The sequence below is a fragment of the Zingiber officinale genome, chromosome 1B (genome assembly GCF_018446385.1).
Source record: "Zingiber officinale cultivar Zhangliang chromosome 1B, Zo_v1.1, whole genome shotgun sequence".
Taxonomy (NCBI): Eukaryota; Viridiplantae; Streptophyta; class Magnoliopsida; order Zingiberales; family Zingiberaceae; genus Zingiber; species Zingiber officinale.
In genome coordinates this window covers 124,334,602-124,351,413 of record NC_055986.1, presented here as the reverse complement: position 1 = coordinate 124,351,413, position 16,812 = coordinate 124,334,602, and the positions used below count along the sequence as shown (strand labels likewise).

The 16,812-nt window shown below is 35.6% G+C and overlaps 3 protein-coding genes and 1 long non-coding RNA gene across 4 annotated transcripts; 2 read left to right on the top strand and 2 right to left on the bottom strand.

Annotated features, from left to right (window-relative positions):
• The first annotated feature begins 3,538 nt into the window (after positions 1–3,538).
• LOC121977015 (kinesin-like protein KIN-14K) lies at positions 3,539–10,850 on the top strand. The gene is made up of 16 exons (XM_042529492.1): positions 3,539–3,644; positions 3,737–3,814; positions 3,880–3,972; positions 4,053–4,082; positions 6,276–6,617; positions 6,700–6,781; positions 6,867–6,962; positions 7,051–7,230; positions 7,361–7,467; positions 7,576–7,754; positions 7,947–8,111; positions 8,193–8,446; positions 8,532–8,695; positions 9,175–9,629; positions 10,000–10,094; positions 10,571–10,850. Exons 1-16 carry the CDS (start codon positions 3,624–3,626, stop codon positions 10,639–10,641), a joined length of 2,412 nt encoding a protein of 803 aa, XP_042385426.1. The 5' UTR covers positions 3,539–3,623; the 3' UTR covers positions 10,642–10,850.
• Positions 10,851–11,436: 586 nt separating this feature from the next.
• On the bottom strand, positions 11,437–12,164 carry LOC121995442 (profilin). The gene is made up of 3 exons (XM_042549211.1): positions 11,998–12,164; positions 11,749–11,886; positions 11,437–11,669 (listed from the first exon to the last, which is right to left on the bottom strand). The coding sequence occupies exons 1-3, from the start codon at positions 12,118–12,120 to the stop codon at positions 11,535–11,537; spliced, it is 396 nt and encodes a 131-aa protein (XP_042405145.1). The 5' UTR covers positions 12,121–12,164; the 3' UTR covers positions 11,437–11,534.
• Positions 12,165–13,743: 1,579 nt separating this feature from the next.
• On the bottom strand, positions 13,744–14,339 carry LOC121977010. The gene is made up of 2 exons (XR_006110721.1): positions 14,197–14,339; positions 13,744–14,089 (listed from the first exon to the last, which is right to left on the bottom strand). It is a non-coding gene; the product is annotated as an uncharacterized LOC121977010 (long non-coding RNA).
• On the top strand, positions 14,148–15,242 carry LOC121977002. Its single transcript, XM_042529472.1, has 2 exons — positions 14,148–14,654; positions 14,753–15,242. The coding sequence occupies exons 1-2, from the start codon at positions 14,449–14,451 to the stop codon at positions 15,069–15,071; spliced, it is 525 nt and encodes a 174-aa protein (XP_042385406.1). The 5' UTR covers positions 14,148–14,448; the 3' UTR covers positions 15,072–15,242.
• Positions 15,243–16,812: the final 1,570 nt, after the last annotated feature.

The window sequence follows — 16,812 nt, the reverse complement described above, 5'->3', positions numbered from 1 at the left end:
TTGGTGGATAATAAACAGCATGGGAACTTTAAATGTCGATGCTGATGCAGGTAAACTTCTTGCTTGCAGTAATTTTTTTACCGGATTTTGAGTAATTTCAGGTATTACTATGTTGTTTCTTTTGCAAATCCAGCAAAGAAGCAATTGGATGTAATTCGCTGGTTGAATAGTCTGTTTCTGGATTTGAATATGCCTGTGGAATCCTCCAAAGAAGAACTGAGAGCGTGGCTGTTGGATGGTACAGTTTTATGTGGGGTTCTGAGCCGGATCAGTCCATCTTTCTCCGTGGTATGATTGGAAACCAGTTGATGTTTATGGTAAATCTGACATAGATATGTGTCTTCTGATGGTTAATAGTTCCCCGTTTGGCATTATCATGTTCTACAGAGTCCGAGAGATTCTTCTAATTCTTCTGATAAGCAATTGATCAACATCAAAAAGTTCATTTCAGTCATGGAGGAAATGGGATTGCCGAGTTTTAGAGTTGCAGACCTGGAGCAGGTGATGGTCCACTTTGTTAAATTTAAGTGAATCAGGACATGAACTAATTGCAAGAACACATATAGAATCCATACTCCAATAGACGAAATTAGATTTCTTCATTAAGTTAAGCCTATAAGTGTTTTATTTTTTCTGCTCATTTGGTTGGTACTGATCATCTTAACTGTCTCAGGGATCTATCTCTGGAGTTGTTGAATGTCTTTTGTCCCTCAGAGATCACTTGAATTCAAAAGTTATGGAAGATTGTGCTGCCAACTATGATGAACCTGTGATCCAGCTAAGAAAGAGGTGGAACCTTCCAGAAGGTTTGCTGATAAATTTTTTATCAGATTTATTTGAATCCCGTATTCATCTCTTGAAGATGCTATTGATTCATGGGCTGCATGATGCCTATGTTCTTCCTTTCATCTGAAAATTGGGTTCTTCCTTTGTCAAAGGGAGAAGGATTTGCATAGATGTTAACATTTGGTCAATACTATTGTATAGCCTATTGCTTAAGGACACTGTTATTAGGAAGTCCTCTTCTTTCTTTTTTTAAATGTTGTTTATTATGTTATACATTTAAGTGGGATGATAATGAAGTATTTCCATTTTAAATGTTGTTTGCCTTTATTATAGGCTACGTGTGTATATGTAAATATCATGTATAATTTTAGGGCCAAGTACCTGTTATAACCGAAGGAATTTAGATATCTTCACAATGGTATGATATTATCCACTTTGGGCCTAAACTCTCATGGTTTTGTTTTTGAGCTTTATCCCAAAAAGACTTCATACCAATGAAGATATTTTCCCTTATAAGGCTATGATATTTCCCATGTGTTTTCAATGTATGACTTTGTTTGTAATCTTGCAACCCCAACAATTTTTCCTTCAAAAGAAGGACCACAAAACCCCTCAAGCAGAAAGTCTATCCGTTTGATATCCGATCCTCGACCCACCAGATCTTCCTGTCTCTCGGTCCAATCAATCTACTAGGTCTTCCTACTATTCGGTCCACCAGACTTGCTAGGACTTCCATGCCCCTCAATTCAACTGACTTACTATGTCATCCTTGCCTAGCCGCAATTAGGGCTTCTCTGCTTGGTTGTCCATCAGACTTCCTACCTAGTGTCTGATCCTCTTGATCCTGGGAGACTCCACTTCCTTTATTTGAGGTCAATATTCTACTCACATGACTTAATTAGATCATTGCTTTGGTGCACAGCTGGCAGTTTGGGCTCTGATACAAATTGTTATAACCGAAGGAATTTAAATATCTCCACAATGGTATGATATTTTTCACTTTAGGTCTTTTGTTTTGGGGCTTTATCTAAAAAATCTTATACCAATGGAGATATCTATCTTCCCCTTATAAGCTCATGATCTTTCCCATGTATTTTCAATATGGGAATTTGTTGACAACCTTGCAACTCCAACCATCCCCCCTCAAATGAAGGACCACATGACCCCCCTCAAGCGGAGAACCTATCTCTTTAACGCCCGATCCTCGACCCACCAGGTCTTCCTGCGTCTCGATCCAACTGACCTACTAAGTCTTCCTGCCCTTCGGTCCACCCGACCTATTAAGATTTCCTTGTCCCTCAATCCAACTGATTTACTAGGTCTTTCTTGCCTAACCGCAACTAGGGCTTCTTTGTCTAGTTGCCCACCAGGATTTCCCGTCGGGTGTCTGGTCCTCTTGATCCGGATACGAGAGCCCCCACTTCCTTTGTTTGAGATTAATATTCTATTCACATGACTCGATTAGACTATAGCTCTTGTGCACAGTCTGCGGTTAAACCCTTTAGCAATCCGGGCTCTGATGCTAATTGTTAGGGCCAAAAGAATTTAGATATCTCCACAATAGTATGATATTGTCCACTATAGGTCTAAGCCTTTATGATTTGTTTTTGGGCTTTACCGAAAGATCTCATTACCAATGGAGATATCTTTCCCTTATAAACCCATGATCTTTCCCATGTATTTTCAACTTGGGACTTTGTTTGCAACCTTGCAACACCAACAATACCAACTATAAATGTATCGGTAGAGAAATATGACCTTATAATGTATCTATTTTCACCATGTAATCTATTGATGCTTGTAGCATTTAATATTGATATCTGTTGAATTTATGATACTGTTCTTAAGATGCTTTTGTTTTTTATTTGGTTCATGTCCCAAACTATTGCCATCAGAAATTTTATCTCATTCACGAGGTGGATTTTAGTAAAATAATGATGCAAATTTCACTAGGCAATATTTACTTGGCTATTGGGTTATCTCCTATATACAACAGTTCATGCTTACAGATGTGCACAGGATAGTGTAACAAAAATTAGGATGAAACATCATAAGATATATTGAAGAGTGCTGATGGATGTTTGCCATTCCTCTTCTAGTTTACTGAATGAGATGACTTTTTATTTGTGTTTTGATGATCTTTTATTTGTGCTTTAAGGCAGATGTAGATAATAAATGTTTTTTTCTTAAAAAAAATATAATAATAATTTGGTACTATAAGTTTTTTTTCAGTCTAAATCTGGAAACTCAAACAGTTCACAAATTTCATTAGTTTTGGCATTTTCTTTAAATTTACCTTTTAGCAATTGGAAAACTTGCCTGTTATACATTTCGATATTGTGAATTCTAAGTTGAAACATGTTGTCCTTTTCTTGTAATGTTATTTTTTTCCCCTTTTGTTTTGACTGTTTTGTGGTCATTGGCTCATCACTGTGTGCAGAATGTATTATGCTTGAAGAATCATTGTTTTCTTCTTTCCTTTTAATGGATAATGAATAGAAGTTAATATAAGTATTTTTTCCAATAACTTGGCAGAATCATCATTTGCCTTTCATTATGCTGGACATAATTTTCCCGAAGCTTGCCAATTAGGAAAAGGGCGTGTTTCTGATCTTTCATCTGCTAAAATTATAGAGGTGCTAAAGTCAAACAGTTTAGATGTAAGCTTTTAGATATACTTATCTTGATGCATGCTTATTTTATTGATTTAACCATTTCTTGTTCTTATGGTTGTATCATCCTAAAAATTAGAGTGCCCCAGCTCAATCACTTTTAATCATCATAAATGGGATTCTTGATGAAAGCATCGAGAGAAGGAATGGAGAGATACCTCAAGTATGTTGTGGGGAAAGCAAATTGTTGGTTTACTTGACAAACTCTTCACATATCTCACCATGTCTATTTTGATTTTCGTGATTTAATGGTTGTATATCTCCTTGTCTATCCTCAGCGTGTAGCACATCTATTAAGAAGAGTTGTGCAAGAGATTCAACATCGTATTGCAACTCAAATGGAGCATATAAAAAGTGTAAGATAACACATGGCATCCAATATAAACTGTTTTATAGTTGTCTAATAGCTGTATATCTGCAGCAAAATAATCTATTTAAAGCTCAAGAAGGGAAGTACTCATCAAGAATAAGGGTACTAGAGGAATTGACAAAGGGGGCACATGAAGAAAACAAGGTATCAATAAACAGTTCCTGTTCTCATCAATCACTACATAATATCTGTTTTTTTGACATGTTCTTTTTCATAACTTACAGATAATCATGCAGCAACTCCTACTAATAAAGGTATGTAGTTTCTGCCAATCGCATAATATTTGTATGGAAATCTTTATCTTCTGTGATTTAATTTTGCCCTTTGTTTATGCGCAAAGAATTAAAATTTCATCCTTAATTTGCTCCCAAATTGTTATTTCTTATATCTTAGCAATGGATACAATCATTATATTTTCAAAGGAATAATTGTTGCTTCACGATGAGAACAATATAGAATTTCATTTTCTATCCTTTGCTAGGTAACATAGTCTAATTTTACTTTTTTTTTACCTGTGTGACCTCTTTAACTTAGATGTTTGTAGTGCATAGATATGAGCTTTAGTATCCGAATTTAAGTTGCATTAAAGATGCAATTTCATGGGGTAATTTTTTAACTCACTTTTATGGACTTTACTCTAAAATAAACAAGGAAATAAATAATGTAAACTTGAACACACACACATATATACGAAATATTTATGCTACCATGGCCTGCGGACGCTATCCACACCTGTACAGTTTTCATTTTTAAATTTTTTTTTGAGCCCCCGGTTATGCCAATGAGATTTTGCCTTTAGGGTTTAGGGGTTGGGTTATAGTATTAAGCACAAATATTTTTTTTTGAGCTCCCGGTTATGCCTACGAGATTTTGCCTTTAGGGTTTAGGGGTTGGGTTATAGTATTAAGCACAAAAAAAATTTCAAATCGAATAAATGTTTGAGGTTTGCACAGAGTGTTCGCAGTAAGGTCCTTAGGGTAACATATATATATATAAGAAAATGTAGTTTTTTTAATTTTCTCAACTAAACTGATTAAATCTAACTTAGGGATCATATTGAGTAATTCGTGATCATGGTGGCATCAATTAGTTTGTGATCATGGTAGAGTCGACTGTGTCCAAAGGGAGGAGGTGCATGGTGGTCGCAGCAGGTGGACGACAGCAGACCTATATAAACCATGTAATTGAATGTTTAAAGTTTTTTCTACATTGATGAATAACAAATACGGTGAGAGGGACTATTGTGGGATCAAATCCTAATAATTTTCTCCAACTCTTAAAATGAGATTGTCCAGATAGTTTAATATGAAAGAGACAAAAAGGAGAAGATTTGTGAAATTTTATAATTATTTCACATTAAGATATGAAATCTTAGATACAAAAGGTGAGATGAGATGGATACACAGTGTTAGTGGGATGTCACCATTCACAAACAAATACTAGTAGCTCTGTCAGAAGGTAAAATACCAGTGTTGTTGAGATAGTAGGTATACGTTGCAAAAGAATTATAGCTAATTCCTTTTGCATCCTGAGGATTCTGAATGAGTTCTATATATTTGAATTCTATGATTTTGTAACCAGACCTGCACAAATACATAAATATATGTAGGGATGTAACTATCCATTACCTACTATTTAAGTGGCCACTATTTTCATCCTTGAAATGGAAAAAGATGCATAATTGAGCTGAATAATTTAGTAAAATTCTCTTTTACTTATAGTGGCTGAGCTGATTAAGAGGTTTCAACTTGGAAATGATTAAATTAATAATTCCGTAATAATGAATTATCATGCTTAACCATAACACTTAGATACATTGTGTCTTGTGAGTTTTTACTGTGAAGGTGTTGCATGACATATCTCTTTTTGGATGCAATATAATTTGCGCATAGGTTCATTTGAGGTTATTCTGTCTCCTCTCTATTCTAAATAATCAACTTGAAGTCTTAACACCGCAAAGCATTTCTACTATATCAAAGTTCTATCGTGATTCATGTGCAAAACAGGGTTTAATGTGATTATCTAAAAGAACACTGAAGCTTTTCTAAATTATCTCTCAGCAATTGGTTATGGTCTGTTTAATATACACTGTATAATTCATATCTGTTCACTTTAAAAAGATGTGAGTATAACAGTTATTTGAACCTGTGTTCTGGGGGACTAGCACTATGGAGTTTACAATTAGAAGATTGAATTAATTGGGTTAATGCAAAATCAATACTTTAGATGACTCTTTGCCTGCTATAACTGTAATACGGTTTGATGAGAGATCTTGCATTACAAACATCATATTGCAATTTGGAGCTGATCAGTATTGTTATACCATAAAAAATGATACAAATGATGAGATCACATGGCACTTTATTTTTGATGTTTCTTTTTAGTTGTTTTTATGAGTAAAGATAAAAAACAATTCTTATTTTTGACATCAACATATCTTTCTGTAGGCTGAGAAATTTAAGATTGAAGAAAGGAAAAGCATTTGTGAACAAGATATAATTAGGTTGTCCGACGAAAAAGAAGATATGAAAAATGTAATTGCAGAGCTTAAGAGGGAATCGGAGACCACACACAAAATGTATTCACATTGCATCCAAGAATTGGAGGATAAAGCAAAGGAAAACAAAGCCCACTTAGATGAGAAGACAAAGGAAGTTGAATTTCTTTTGGAAGATTCCAAGAACAAAATAAAAGAACTTGAGGAAGCTTCAAAAGCTAAATTTAAAAAGTGGCTAGATAAGGAAAACAAAGTTAAAAATTTCATACATGCTCAGCTGCAGGCAATGCAGGTTTGATTTTTTTTAATCTTCTATTTTCCCTCCCCCCATTGATATGTCTTTCCTTGTTAGGCTAAAAATTTCAGTATCTCAGGACTTGAAGGAATCATCTAACTCAGTCAAGGAGGACATCATTTATTCTCAAGTGAATTATCAAGAAGAAATGACTAATTTGGGTACAGAGTATCTCAGTTTTCATTATTAACTGCTTTTTATTTTTATGGTGCCTTTCAATACTAGCATGTTGTTTCTATTTTTCAGGTTTGAGGCTGAAAGGGCTAGCAGATGCTGCTGATAATTATCATAATGTTCTTGCAGAAAACCAGAGATTGTATAATGAGGTCCAGGAATTGAAAGGTAGTTCTTTAGCTATAATATGGCTACTTATGGGACAAGGTAGCTTGCAGTCTGCTATGCATTTGAAATTAACTTTTGCATTTTGAAGGAAATATAAGGGTATATTGCCGCATAAGACCATTCCTCCCTGGTCAAAATATGAAGTCAACGACAATAGATTACTTTGGTGAGAACGGTGAGCTCCTTATTGGAAATCCTTTCAAACATGGAAAAGATGGACATAGGATGTTCAAGTTCAACAAAGTCTTTGGTCCTGCTGCTTCTCAAGGTTGTGTTTTTGTTGATCTATTGTCTCATTTAATAATTTTGAGTCTATTCACAGTGATATTTGGTTTAGCTTGGTAGTTTCCGTTCATATTGCTTCTTTCAATGCATTGATCATGCTTCCTCAATAACAGCTGAAATATTTTCGGATATTCAACCATTGATAAGATCTGTTCTTGATGGCTATAATGTATGCATTTTTGCATATGGTCAGACTGGATCTGGGAAGACGTACACAATGGTATGGTTTTATTCTTTCTTGTTAATGAAGTTAAATTAGTTTCTACTTCTAGATTATAATTTCATTTTTTACATGTTTTCTGAAACTTGAAATCTTTCTTGTTCCAAGAGTGGACCTAATTCAGCATCAGTTGAGGATTGGGGAGTGAATTACCGAGCTCTGAATGACCTTTTTGAGATTTCTGAAAGGAGGAGAAACAGTTATTTATATGAAATTGGTGTTCAAATGGTTGAAATTTACAATGAACAAGTGCGCGATCTTCTTTCAGATGATGGTCCCCAAAAGAGATATCCTTTAAGCATGCCTCAGTTCAAATTTTTATAGCAGATGTTTTTTTTTTATGAGTGTAGATAATTCATTTATTCACATTCTGTAGCTGATATTCTACTCATATGCCTACGTAATTGTACCTCTTGATCTGTGGTTATGAAAAATATTTGGAAAATTTGTTGAATTTTATTTACCTTGACCTACCAAACACTAGGTATTTGGAGTACTACTCAACCAAACGGGCTTGCTGTTCCTGATGCTAGCATGCATTCTGTCAATTCGACCTCAGATGTTCTGCAATTAATGCATATTGGACAAACAAACCGAGCTGTGGGTTCAACTGCTCTCAATGAACGAAGTAGCAGATCTCACAGGTCTTCTTATTCCTTGCAGTTCATGCATATAAGCTAAGGCTAGTTTCGTTAGCTAATTTTCCCCCCCTAAACTTATTGCAGTATTCTCACTGTCCATGTTCGGGGTGTGGATTTGAAGACTGGATCTACATCTAGGGGTTGTCTTCATTTGATAGACCTTGCAGGCAGTGAAAGAGTTGAACGCTCTGAAGCAACAGGAGATAGACTTAAGGAAGCACAACATATAAACAAATCTTTGTCTGCTCTTGGAGATGTTATATTTGCTTTAGCACAAAAAAATACACATGTTCCATACAGAAATTGTAAACTAACCCAAGTTCTACAAAGTTCTTTAGGTATCAATTTTTTTATTTCGTTGAAGACCTGTTGTGGCTATGCATATGTTTGTACTCACTCAATGTTTGTATGCTTACACTGCAGGTGGACAGGCAAAGACGCTTATGTTTGTTCAAATAAATCCAGATAATGAATCATATTCCGAGACTATTAGTACTCTAAAGTTTGCTGAAAGAGTGTCTGGAGTTGAGTTAGGTGCTGCACGGAGCAACAAAGATGGCAGGGATGTAAAAGATTTATTAGAACAGGTTTTTCTCCCTTGTCCTGCTTCTAAACACATGTATTGGCTTTTGTCTTCCATTTCAATGTTATTTCTTTCCCAAAAAAAGTTTCCTTTTTCATTGATTTTTTATAAGAATATGAGATATGTAAACATCATTGCTAGAATTTGGCTGTGGGCTATGTTGAAGCTCTGTAGAAATTGTTTGTGTTTGCAAGTGCAACTGTAATTGCTAGTGACACTAGCTATCTTTAAGATAAATGTAGCTTGTGTTATCATATCCCCTTTTATCTTTTTAAATTGCCCCTTAACAATGATTAAACATTTGTTTTGCCTGAACAATCCTGAAATTTCAAGAATTCGTTAACTTTGGTGGAGATGTATTTTGTACTTTAATATAATCAACTGCACCATTCTTGTTGCCTATGGCCCTATAGAGTTTATTTCCTGTTATCCATAAAAAATCATTGCAGGCTTAATTATTTGGTTATCACTAACACTCTGCAGGTGGCATTTCTCAAAGACACTATATTAAAAAAGGATGAAGAAATTGAACGGCTGCAGATGGTTGTGGACCATAAAACTCGGTCTCATGTGGCAAGAGATGAGAAATATTCTGTATTAAAACACTCAGCATCCTCTACCTTTATCCCTTCCCTAGGTGGAACAAGCACTACAGATGCTCATCTTAGAGACAGTATGACAGTTTTTAGAGATAATGTTGCTTCACATTTTGAGGACCACTGCCATTGCACTACTAATGGAGGGGATACAGTTCAGAATCTGCAATCTGGTGCTGACCCTTTGGGCTTCAGAGATGCCAGTTTAGAAGACAGATTAAGTGACATATCTGATAGTGCACGCTCGGTGGGTAGAGAAAGTGATGATTCAGTAAGCTGTTCCACTGATTTTGCACTTTTTCCCTACTCTAGCAAACCAGAAGAGATGACAACAGGAAGGATGTACGTATCCTAAGTGCATTATTGTTGTTCTTGTTAAGTCAAAGATATTAATCTATATTTCCAACATCTCTTGGATCACCAATAATTTTTAATTTAGAAGTGTGTTGAGATTTCCAACATCTCTTGGATCACCAATAATTTTTAATTTAGAAGTGTGTTTTCTCAATTTCTAAGGTAAAGATTGCTCTTGTTTTTTTTTATGCTCAATTAAAATGGTTTAAATGTCTCATTGTTAGCTGCTGTTGGGAAGCTGAAGAAATTATTTAATTCTTTGTTGTTTACATGCACATGTTTTGATCTCATCAGTACGTAAGCAGGAAGGATAAGCAAATTTTCTAATTGCTTTTTTGGTCCTTTGTTCTGAGTGCAGGCCTAGGGTTGAGTCAAGACTCTATAGAACTGCAGGGAAAACAGGGCAATCAATATCTAACAAGGCAAAATTGAAAGAACCATCAAAATCTGAGGGTATGTCACGAATCTGACTCATTCTCTTAATTCCATTTTTTTTTCCCAATGGAGACCTCCATTTTAAAGGTGCCATTAGAGGTAAAAAATGTAGATTCTACAATCGATTGCAAACCCATTGGCAATATAATATTATCTAACTTCTTGGAAGTTTGCCTCTGTGAATTCATACTGAGAAAAATTTAATTGGAATCCATTAAATTGAGATTTGCCCTTCATCCCAATCCTTATTGGATGTTTTTGGCAGATGGAATAAGAGAGGATGGAACCAGTAACGCTCAAAATAATCATTAACTTAGCTAATTGGTTCCTGAGATAGTAGTTCTGCCAGTTATTTTATAGGTTAAATTTTGGGATTCTGCATTTTTTTTTGTCTAGTACAAAGTTTGAAATATATGTGTATTTCTCGGCTTTTGTCCAGTGATAAATTAACACAATTAATACCCTTAACAAAAATTACTCCTTGCTCCTAACAGGCACGAGGAAGGCAACAGGCAACAGCAGTCTCGTAAGACCTTCGATGAAGGCTACAAAACCTCGGCAGTAAGCAATGTTGTGAGCAAGCATGATGCATTTTACACGGCACAAGTTATCTAAATTGACGGAAGCACGAATGCATGCGCGTAATATATGCAGAACGTCATTCCATGTTATTAATTTTTATAGATATGGAAAGCCAACCGCTTGTTGTCACTTCTGCCATGATGCCATCTCTTGTTCTCGATATTTATACGATATGTAGTAAAGTTTTCTATTCGCCCTCTGGAGTTAACATAATTTTCGTAATTTACTTGTATGGTGTTTAAAAGGATCCTATGCAACCCCTTCAGCGATTGATCACCAAAAGCAACAAGGAATATTTACAAACTATGGACTTCTTGTCACATGTTCGGATTGTGGAAGGAAAAGTTGCAAATGTGAGAAATTCTTTTATGCGTCATTATTATTTTGCTCTCTTATATTTCGCTTTTAAGAAGGGAATGAACATATCATGGATACGCGTTCAGGTTTTATTTTGTGCAGAGATGGTGAAAGAATGGGTTGAGAAAGAGAGAAATTGAAGCATCAATTTTATATCATGCAGCATAAGTATTACCTACAAATTTGAGTCCAGTCCTCCATTAATCTGCCTCTAAATATGAATCCAATATCAAACGATGATATAAATGGAAGATCACAAAAACACATTTGCTAATGAATTATTCATAGTTCGCAGAGATCTACTGGAATCACTTTATTAAATAATAGTTAACACAGCGGAAAAATGCACGAATACGAAACATTCATTACAAAATTCGTCCTCAAACACTCTCTTTGTGAATTAACCAAAATGTTCATGGCTGAAAAATTAAGGATTCATAAAGTAGCTAAAAATGAAGCGAGTTTTTAGTCTTCATTTCCTTGGAGGAATATGAGATGCTCGCGCCTAAGAGGGGTGAATTACAGGCCTTGTTCAGAAAGGTAATCGCCCAACCTCTCCACGACTAGATTGCATTGCCCCGGAGTCATGGGCTCATCATAGATACCGAAGATCAGTGCTTGGTTAGTCTTCTTCACAGTGATACCTCCAGAGCCCTGTCATGGATGACAAAATCTTGTCCATGAGAAAGGTAAGAACTAGTCGCATACTAAACTATACTAAGAACAAGATAACCTTCTTTCCACGAATGACTACTCCTGGCTCCCCCTGAATGACCATATATTTTGTTGATCCGAGAAATAAGCCGATAGGGGCAAGTGTTCCCGGTTCATTGAAATCATTGATGATATTGGTGATCTCCTCTGGCTTAAACTATAAAACATAAATAGAAATATGAATTAGAAGAATGTAATTAATGAAAACAAAGATCAAGAAAATGCATGCTAGAAAATCAAATTAATGCCATTAGATTTGATCAAAAACCTGAGGGAAGGAAGCACTCTGTGCCCACACGCTGCCGTCTTGGCCCATGATAGCCGCCGCGGTGAGGTGATGACCCTCGGTCTCGCACATCAATTGCTCATCGACGTAGGTTTGCCACGACATTGTCTTTGTATATTTATCCTCCAAATCACCTTCTTCTCGTTGCAGTCAGTGTAAAGTGCTTTGCTCGCATGTGCTTTAATAAGTTTGTTTTGGGGATGGCGGAGAGTGAGGGGGAGATAGAAGCGGATCTCAATTGTGGCTCCACCAGCCATTCAACTTAATTTTTGGTATCACTTTTAAATCGCTCTATAAATATGTTGTCCATTTTTAGAATATAAATGAGCAAGGGAGGCCAAAAAAAAAAAAAACACAATAGATGTCCTTTTTATTATTAGAATTGTCGAAAGGTGTCTTTATTTTTTTGCATTTATCATTAAAATAACATCTAATCCCGTCTTACTCCCTGTTTTATTATAAAAAATATCATCATTTTGATATTATTATAGTAACTATGTGATGATAATTATTATAATTATATAATAACTACCCTTTCATAGTTGCTACGGGTTATATCAGCTATGATATCATAGTTATTATAATATAATATTAATCAGTTTTGATTAAAGATAAAGTATTTATGCTATAATAAATATGATTTATAATTGTCATAATATAATATTGATCCGTGTTAATCAAATATTTATATTATAGTAATTATGGATTGTAACTGTTACTGAGAGCTGAAGTGCCCATATTGTAACAGCTACATCAAAATTAAAATGTTCATATTATAACAGTTATGATTCATAACTACTGCAACAACGTTGAACAAAATTATTTTTAAAAATAAAAATAGATTAAAATGAGATAAAATATCATTTTTAACAATGAATTTAAAAAAATGTCCTTTTAGGATTTTAATAAGAAAGACTTTGTGATTTTTGCTTATTCGAGTCTAGCACAATTACATTTACAACTTAAATTGTTTTCTCATTTTTCTATGTATTATAGGAAAGCTAAAACTATGAAAATTTTAAGATATCTAAATAATATAAATAAATAGTATTATAACTATATACAATAGATTATAACACTATCTTATTAGTAAAGTTTATTAGTATTCTATTTTTTTAATTTATATTTTCTCTTAATATTAAAAATTCATAAATAAACTGTAATAGTTACATATTGAATATGTCAACAAACACTATTCTGTACATTAACTTTGCCAAAAAATTTCTGCGAATATAATTTTAATTTGTTTTATAAAATTGGTTTCCATCAATTCACAGCACAAAATTCATGTTAATGATTTTCATCAATTTATTGATTTATTTTTGACCTGTCATTAAAAATTCCTTTTTTTTATTAATTCACAAAACCAGCTAACCGACTGATCTTAAAAATAACCGATCCGACCTCATTAAAAAAAAATTTATCGATCAGAGTAAATATAAAAAACACAGATGACAATATCATGAGTAATTCGAACAACACGAGTATATTAAGATGCTCTATGTTAATTTTGAACGCATGGATCTTTACCATCGCATCGGACTTTAACATAGCAATGCGTTGTTAATTGACTTGATAGAATCTTTAAATAATAAATAGAAGAAACAAAATTCAAAATTCAGACAGCAATTGGACATTTAAAAATTCAAGTCGCATTTTTGAAGTGCAGAAGGTGGATCAGGTATTGACGACAAATCCCTTGTTGGTCGCCCAGCTGGCTGTGTTTAGTCTCGTATACTATAATAAGAATTGGCAGCAAAAGGCAGAGGCAGAAAAAGACCGGTCTGACTCTGAAAGTTAAAGCAGCGGACAAGGGAATTTGTCTCCACAGCTCAACCTATTTGAGTTGACCACCTGTTTCCTCCACCTCGCCTTATCCCCAAAGCTAAATTCCCACTATCTAATGGATGAGGAATAGATTCCACTTTGTACTAATCGAACAGACTGACCTGACCTGTGTTCCTAGGTTAACTAGTTGAGCCGTGTCGGGTCGAAGCCTGCTTCGGAGCATCCAAACACTTGACTGTGAATTGGTCCAGAAGGCAAAGACTGACATCAAAGATATGGATGAATCCTATTCAAAGAACTTATCCATTAGAAGACCAACCATTTAATAAGATAATGTGGAAGAAAGAATCCTTGAAACAAGGAGAGAAGACAATGGCAAAAGGTGCATCTCACCTTGACCCTTCAAAAACATGAGGGGGCCAGCACTGAGATCTTCACGTCTCTTCGCATGAAAGGTTGTGTTCCCAAGACCTTAAAATAAGGCATCTGAGCTGCCGTTTCCATCCACACCATTAAAATAATAGCAAGCCATAGAAGTTTGTTGCCCAGAGGCATCAAAGCTGTCAGCTTATATATATTGAGGCAGAGCAAATAGGAGATATAGATAAGCTACAAGGGGAGCTTGGGCCGCTTCAGAGTGTGGATATGGGTAGAGACCGCCATCAAAGGCGCCATGGAGTTGATAAAGATGATGAAGAGCTCTTTGATTCTGACTCTTTCTTAAGCAACTCGGACGACGATGATGATTCAGAAGATGATGATGCTTCCGCTCCCACTTCTGCACCAGCAAACATGAATTCAGATGGAGCTCTATCTGAGTTATCTGCGCTCATGGAGCATTTACCTATCAAGTCAGTATTTACTGATTTTCAGAAAGTAGAAATTATCAAGTTCAGCTTCCTAAGAACATTTTTTTTTTCTGAATTGAAACTGAAAATGGTTGTTGCAGGAGAGGGTTGTCCAGATACTATCAAGGGAAATCGCAATCCTACACATCACTCTCTGCTGTCAGCAGCATAGAGGATCTGCCCAAGAAAGAGAGTCCTTACAAGAGAAAGATGATGAAGGCATGCAAGAGCTACGCAGGAGGACTGGATGCGAGCCAGAGGTCTCCCCATACTCCTGGACCTTGTAGCAAGACCTCATCGAAGAAGGCACCCAGAGTAGCTTCTTGTGCGTCTTTGATGTCAAAGAGTAGCAGCAGTAGCGTTTTCTGTAGCAGCAAACCACCTCCCATTCGTGTACAGAAAAATCAATGCTCACATTGATCATCTGTTTACTCGCCAAGTCTTCTTTCAGATGTAGCGTTTAGATAGGGAAATTGGAATTACATTACCTGCGATTTTGTAGCTCGTTGCATTTATCTTCTCCGTTCAAGGTGTAAAATCTGGGGTTTTATTTGAGAGATGCTGAGCAGGGGTTTTCCAAGCTATCCCGAATTTGGGTGCCGTGCCAATGACAGAGATATGTTTGAAGCAAAATTTGCTTGCCATTAAGAACAAGCTATATCTCGTCTCAAATGGGGTTCCTCGTCCAACAAACCAGTTCCTGTAAAATGCTAAAACAACCATTTATTTGTCAACTCAAAAACACGATTCTCACCTGCTAATTTATTGTAAACTTTTCAACATGTCAAAAGTTGGATATGGATTCCTAGCGTGATCCAGCCTCAGAATATTTCAGATTGACTACTGTTATAAAAGGCAACATCACTTGATGCTCCAAAGCAATGTCTTAGATGCTACCGTCATTAGAACCGTTGGCTTGGCTGCGGTGCTAAAGAAATCTATTACTTCTTTAAGAGGATTAAGAATCTATCCTGTTGGTCACTCTTGTTCTCTAGAATAAAGAAAAGACAAGAAAAGGACAAAGAAATAGTTATTCCTAAATCCACTTAGGTAAACACCAAGACAGTGCTTTGAGCGCCTAAAAGGGCACTATCAATAGGTTCCCTAGTGTAGCAATAATCACTATTCCAAAGGTTATATTTCTACACAAACAAGCATAAACAACTTCAGAGATTACACCAGTATACAGTAATAATCATGACAGATCAAAGCAAGTTAGAAGGTAAGTAATGAAGTCATCACCATTTCAGATAGTACGATACTAAGACAACCAGCATTTTTTTTTGTCAAGAAAATAAGGAAAGAGATTCTTGGGACTTGGGTTTTAATGAGTGAAATGAGAATAGGGACCTGGAGAGGGAGAAAAGGACAATATATAATGGCAAAGAAGGGGGGGCATCCAACACATTGATGAACTGTCAGAAATAAAATAAAGGCTACCTTTTCCGCTTTGTCTTTTGCATGCATAACCAATGGGTTAGACAGACTCACTACAGAGATTCTAGAGGTGTCTGTGTGCTGAGGTCCATGGAAGATGATATCATTTTTTGTCTAGAGACGCCTATGAGATTGCCGACCTCCTTGGTTTTACATAACGTCTACTTTGCCACTTGGCTACCGTGGGCATTGGCCAGGAGCAAGTGGGCACATGAATACAAGCATACGCATACAAGCCCATAGATGTGAGACAAGTTCATAGCCCCACTGATCAAACTCTAAAACACATGCCTGAAATGTTGGACAAGTTCAAAGCCAATCAATCAGTGTCTAAGACAAATGCAATATGTATGATTACTTTTTTTTTTTCAAACTTTCTGTTTCATCTGCTCTTCTGAGCCTCAGTAGCAAAGACATGGTTTGGATGGAAATGATAAGATAAATGTTTGTTCATAGGAACTATTTAAGCTAGATAGATTCTTTCCACCATGTAACTTAACAATGGCCAGAGCTGCTCTGTAGAAATACATGGCATGTGAAAACATATGAGAATTGTTGATCACGGATATTTTGATAGCCAAAAGAAGAATTACAAATCTAAGGATTTTTAGACTGGCCATAAAATTGACAAAAAGGGAGAAATAGAAATTTCAGAAATTCAGAGTTCATGAGAAAAAGAAACAATAAATGCAAACTTCTGGTTTTTTTTTCTGAATAAAAAATC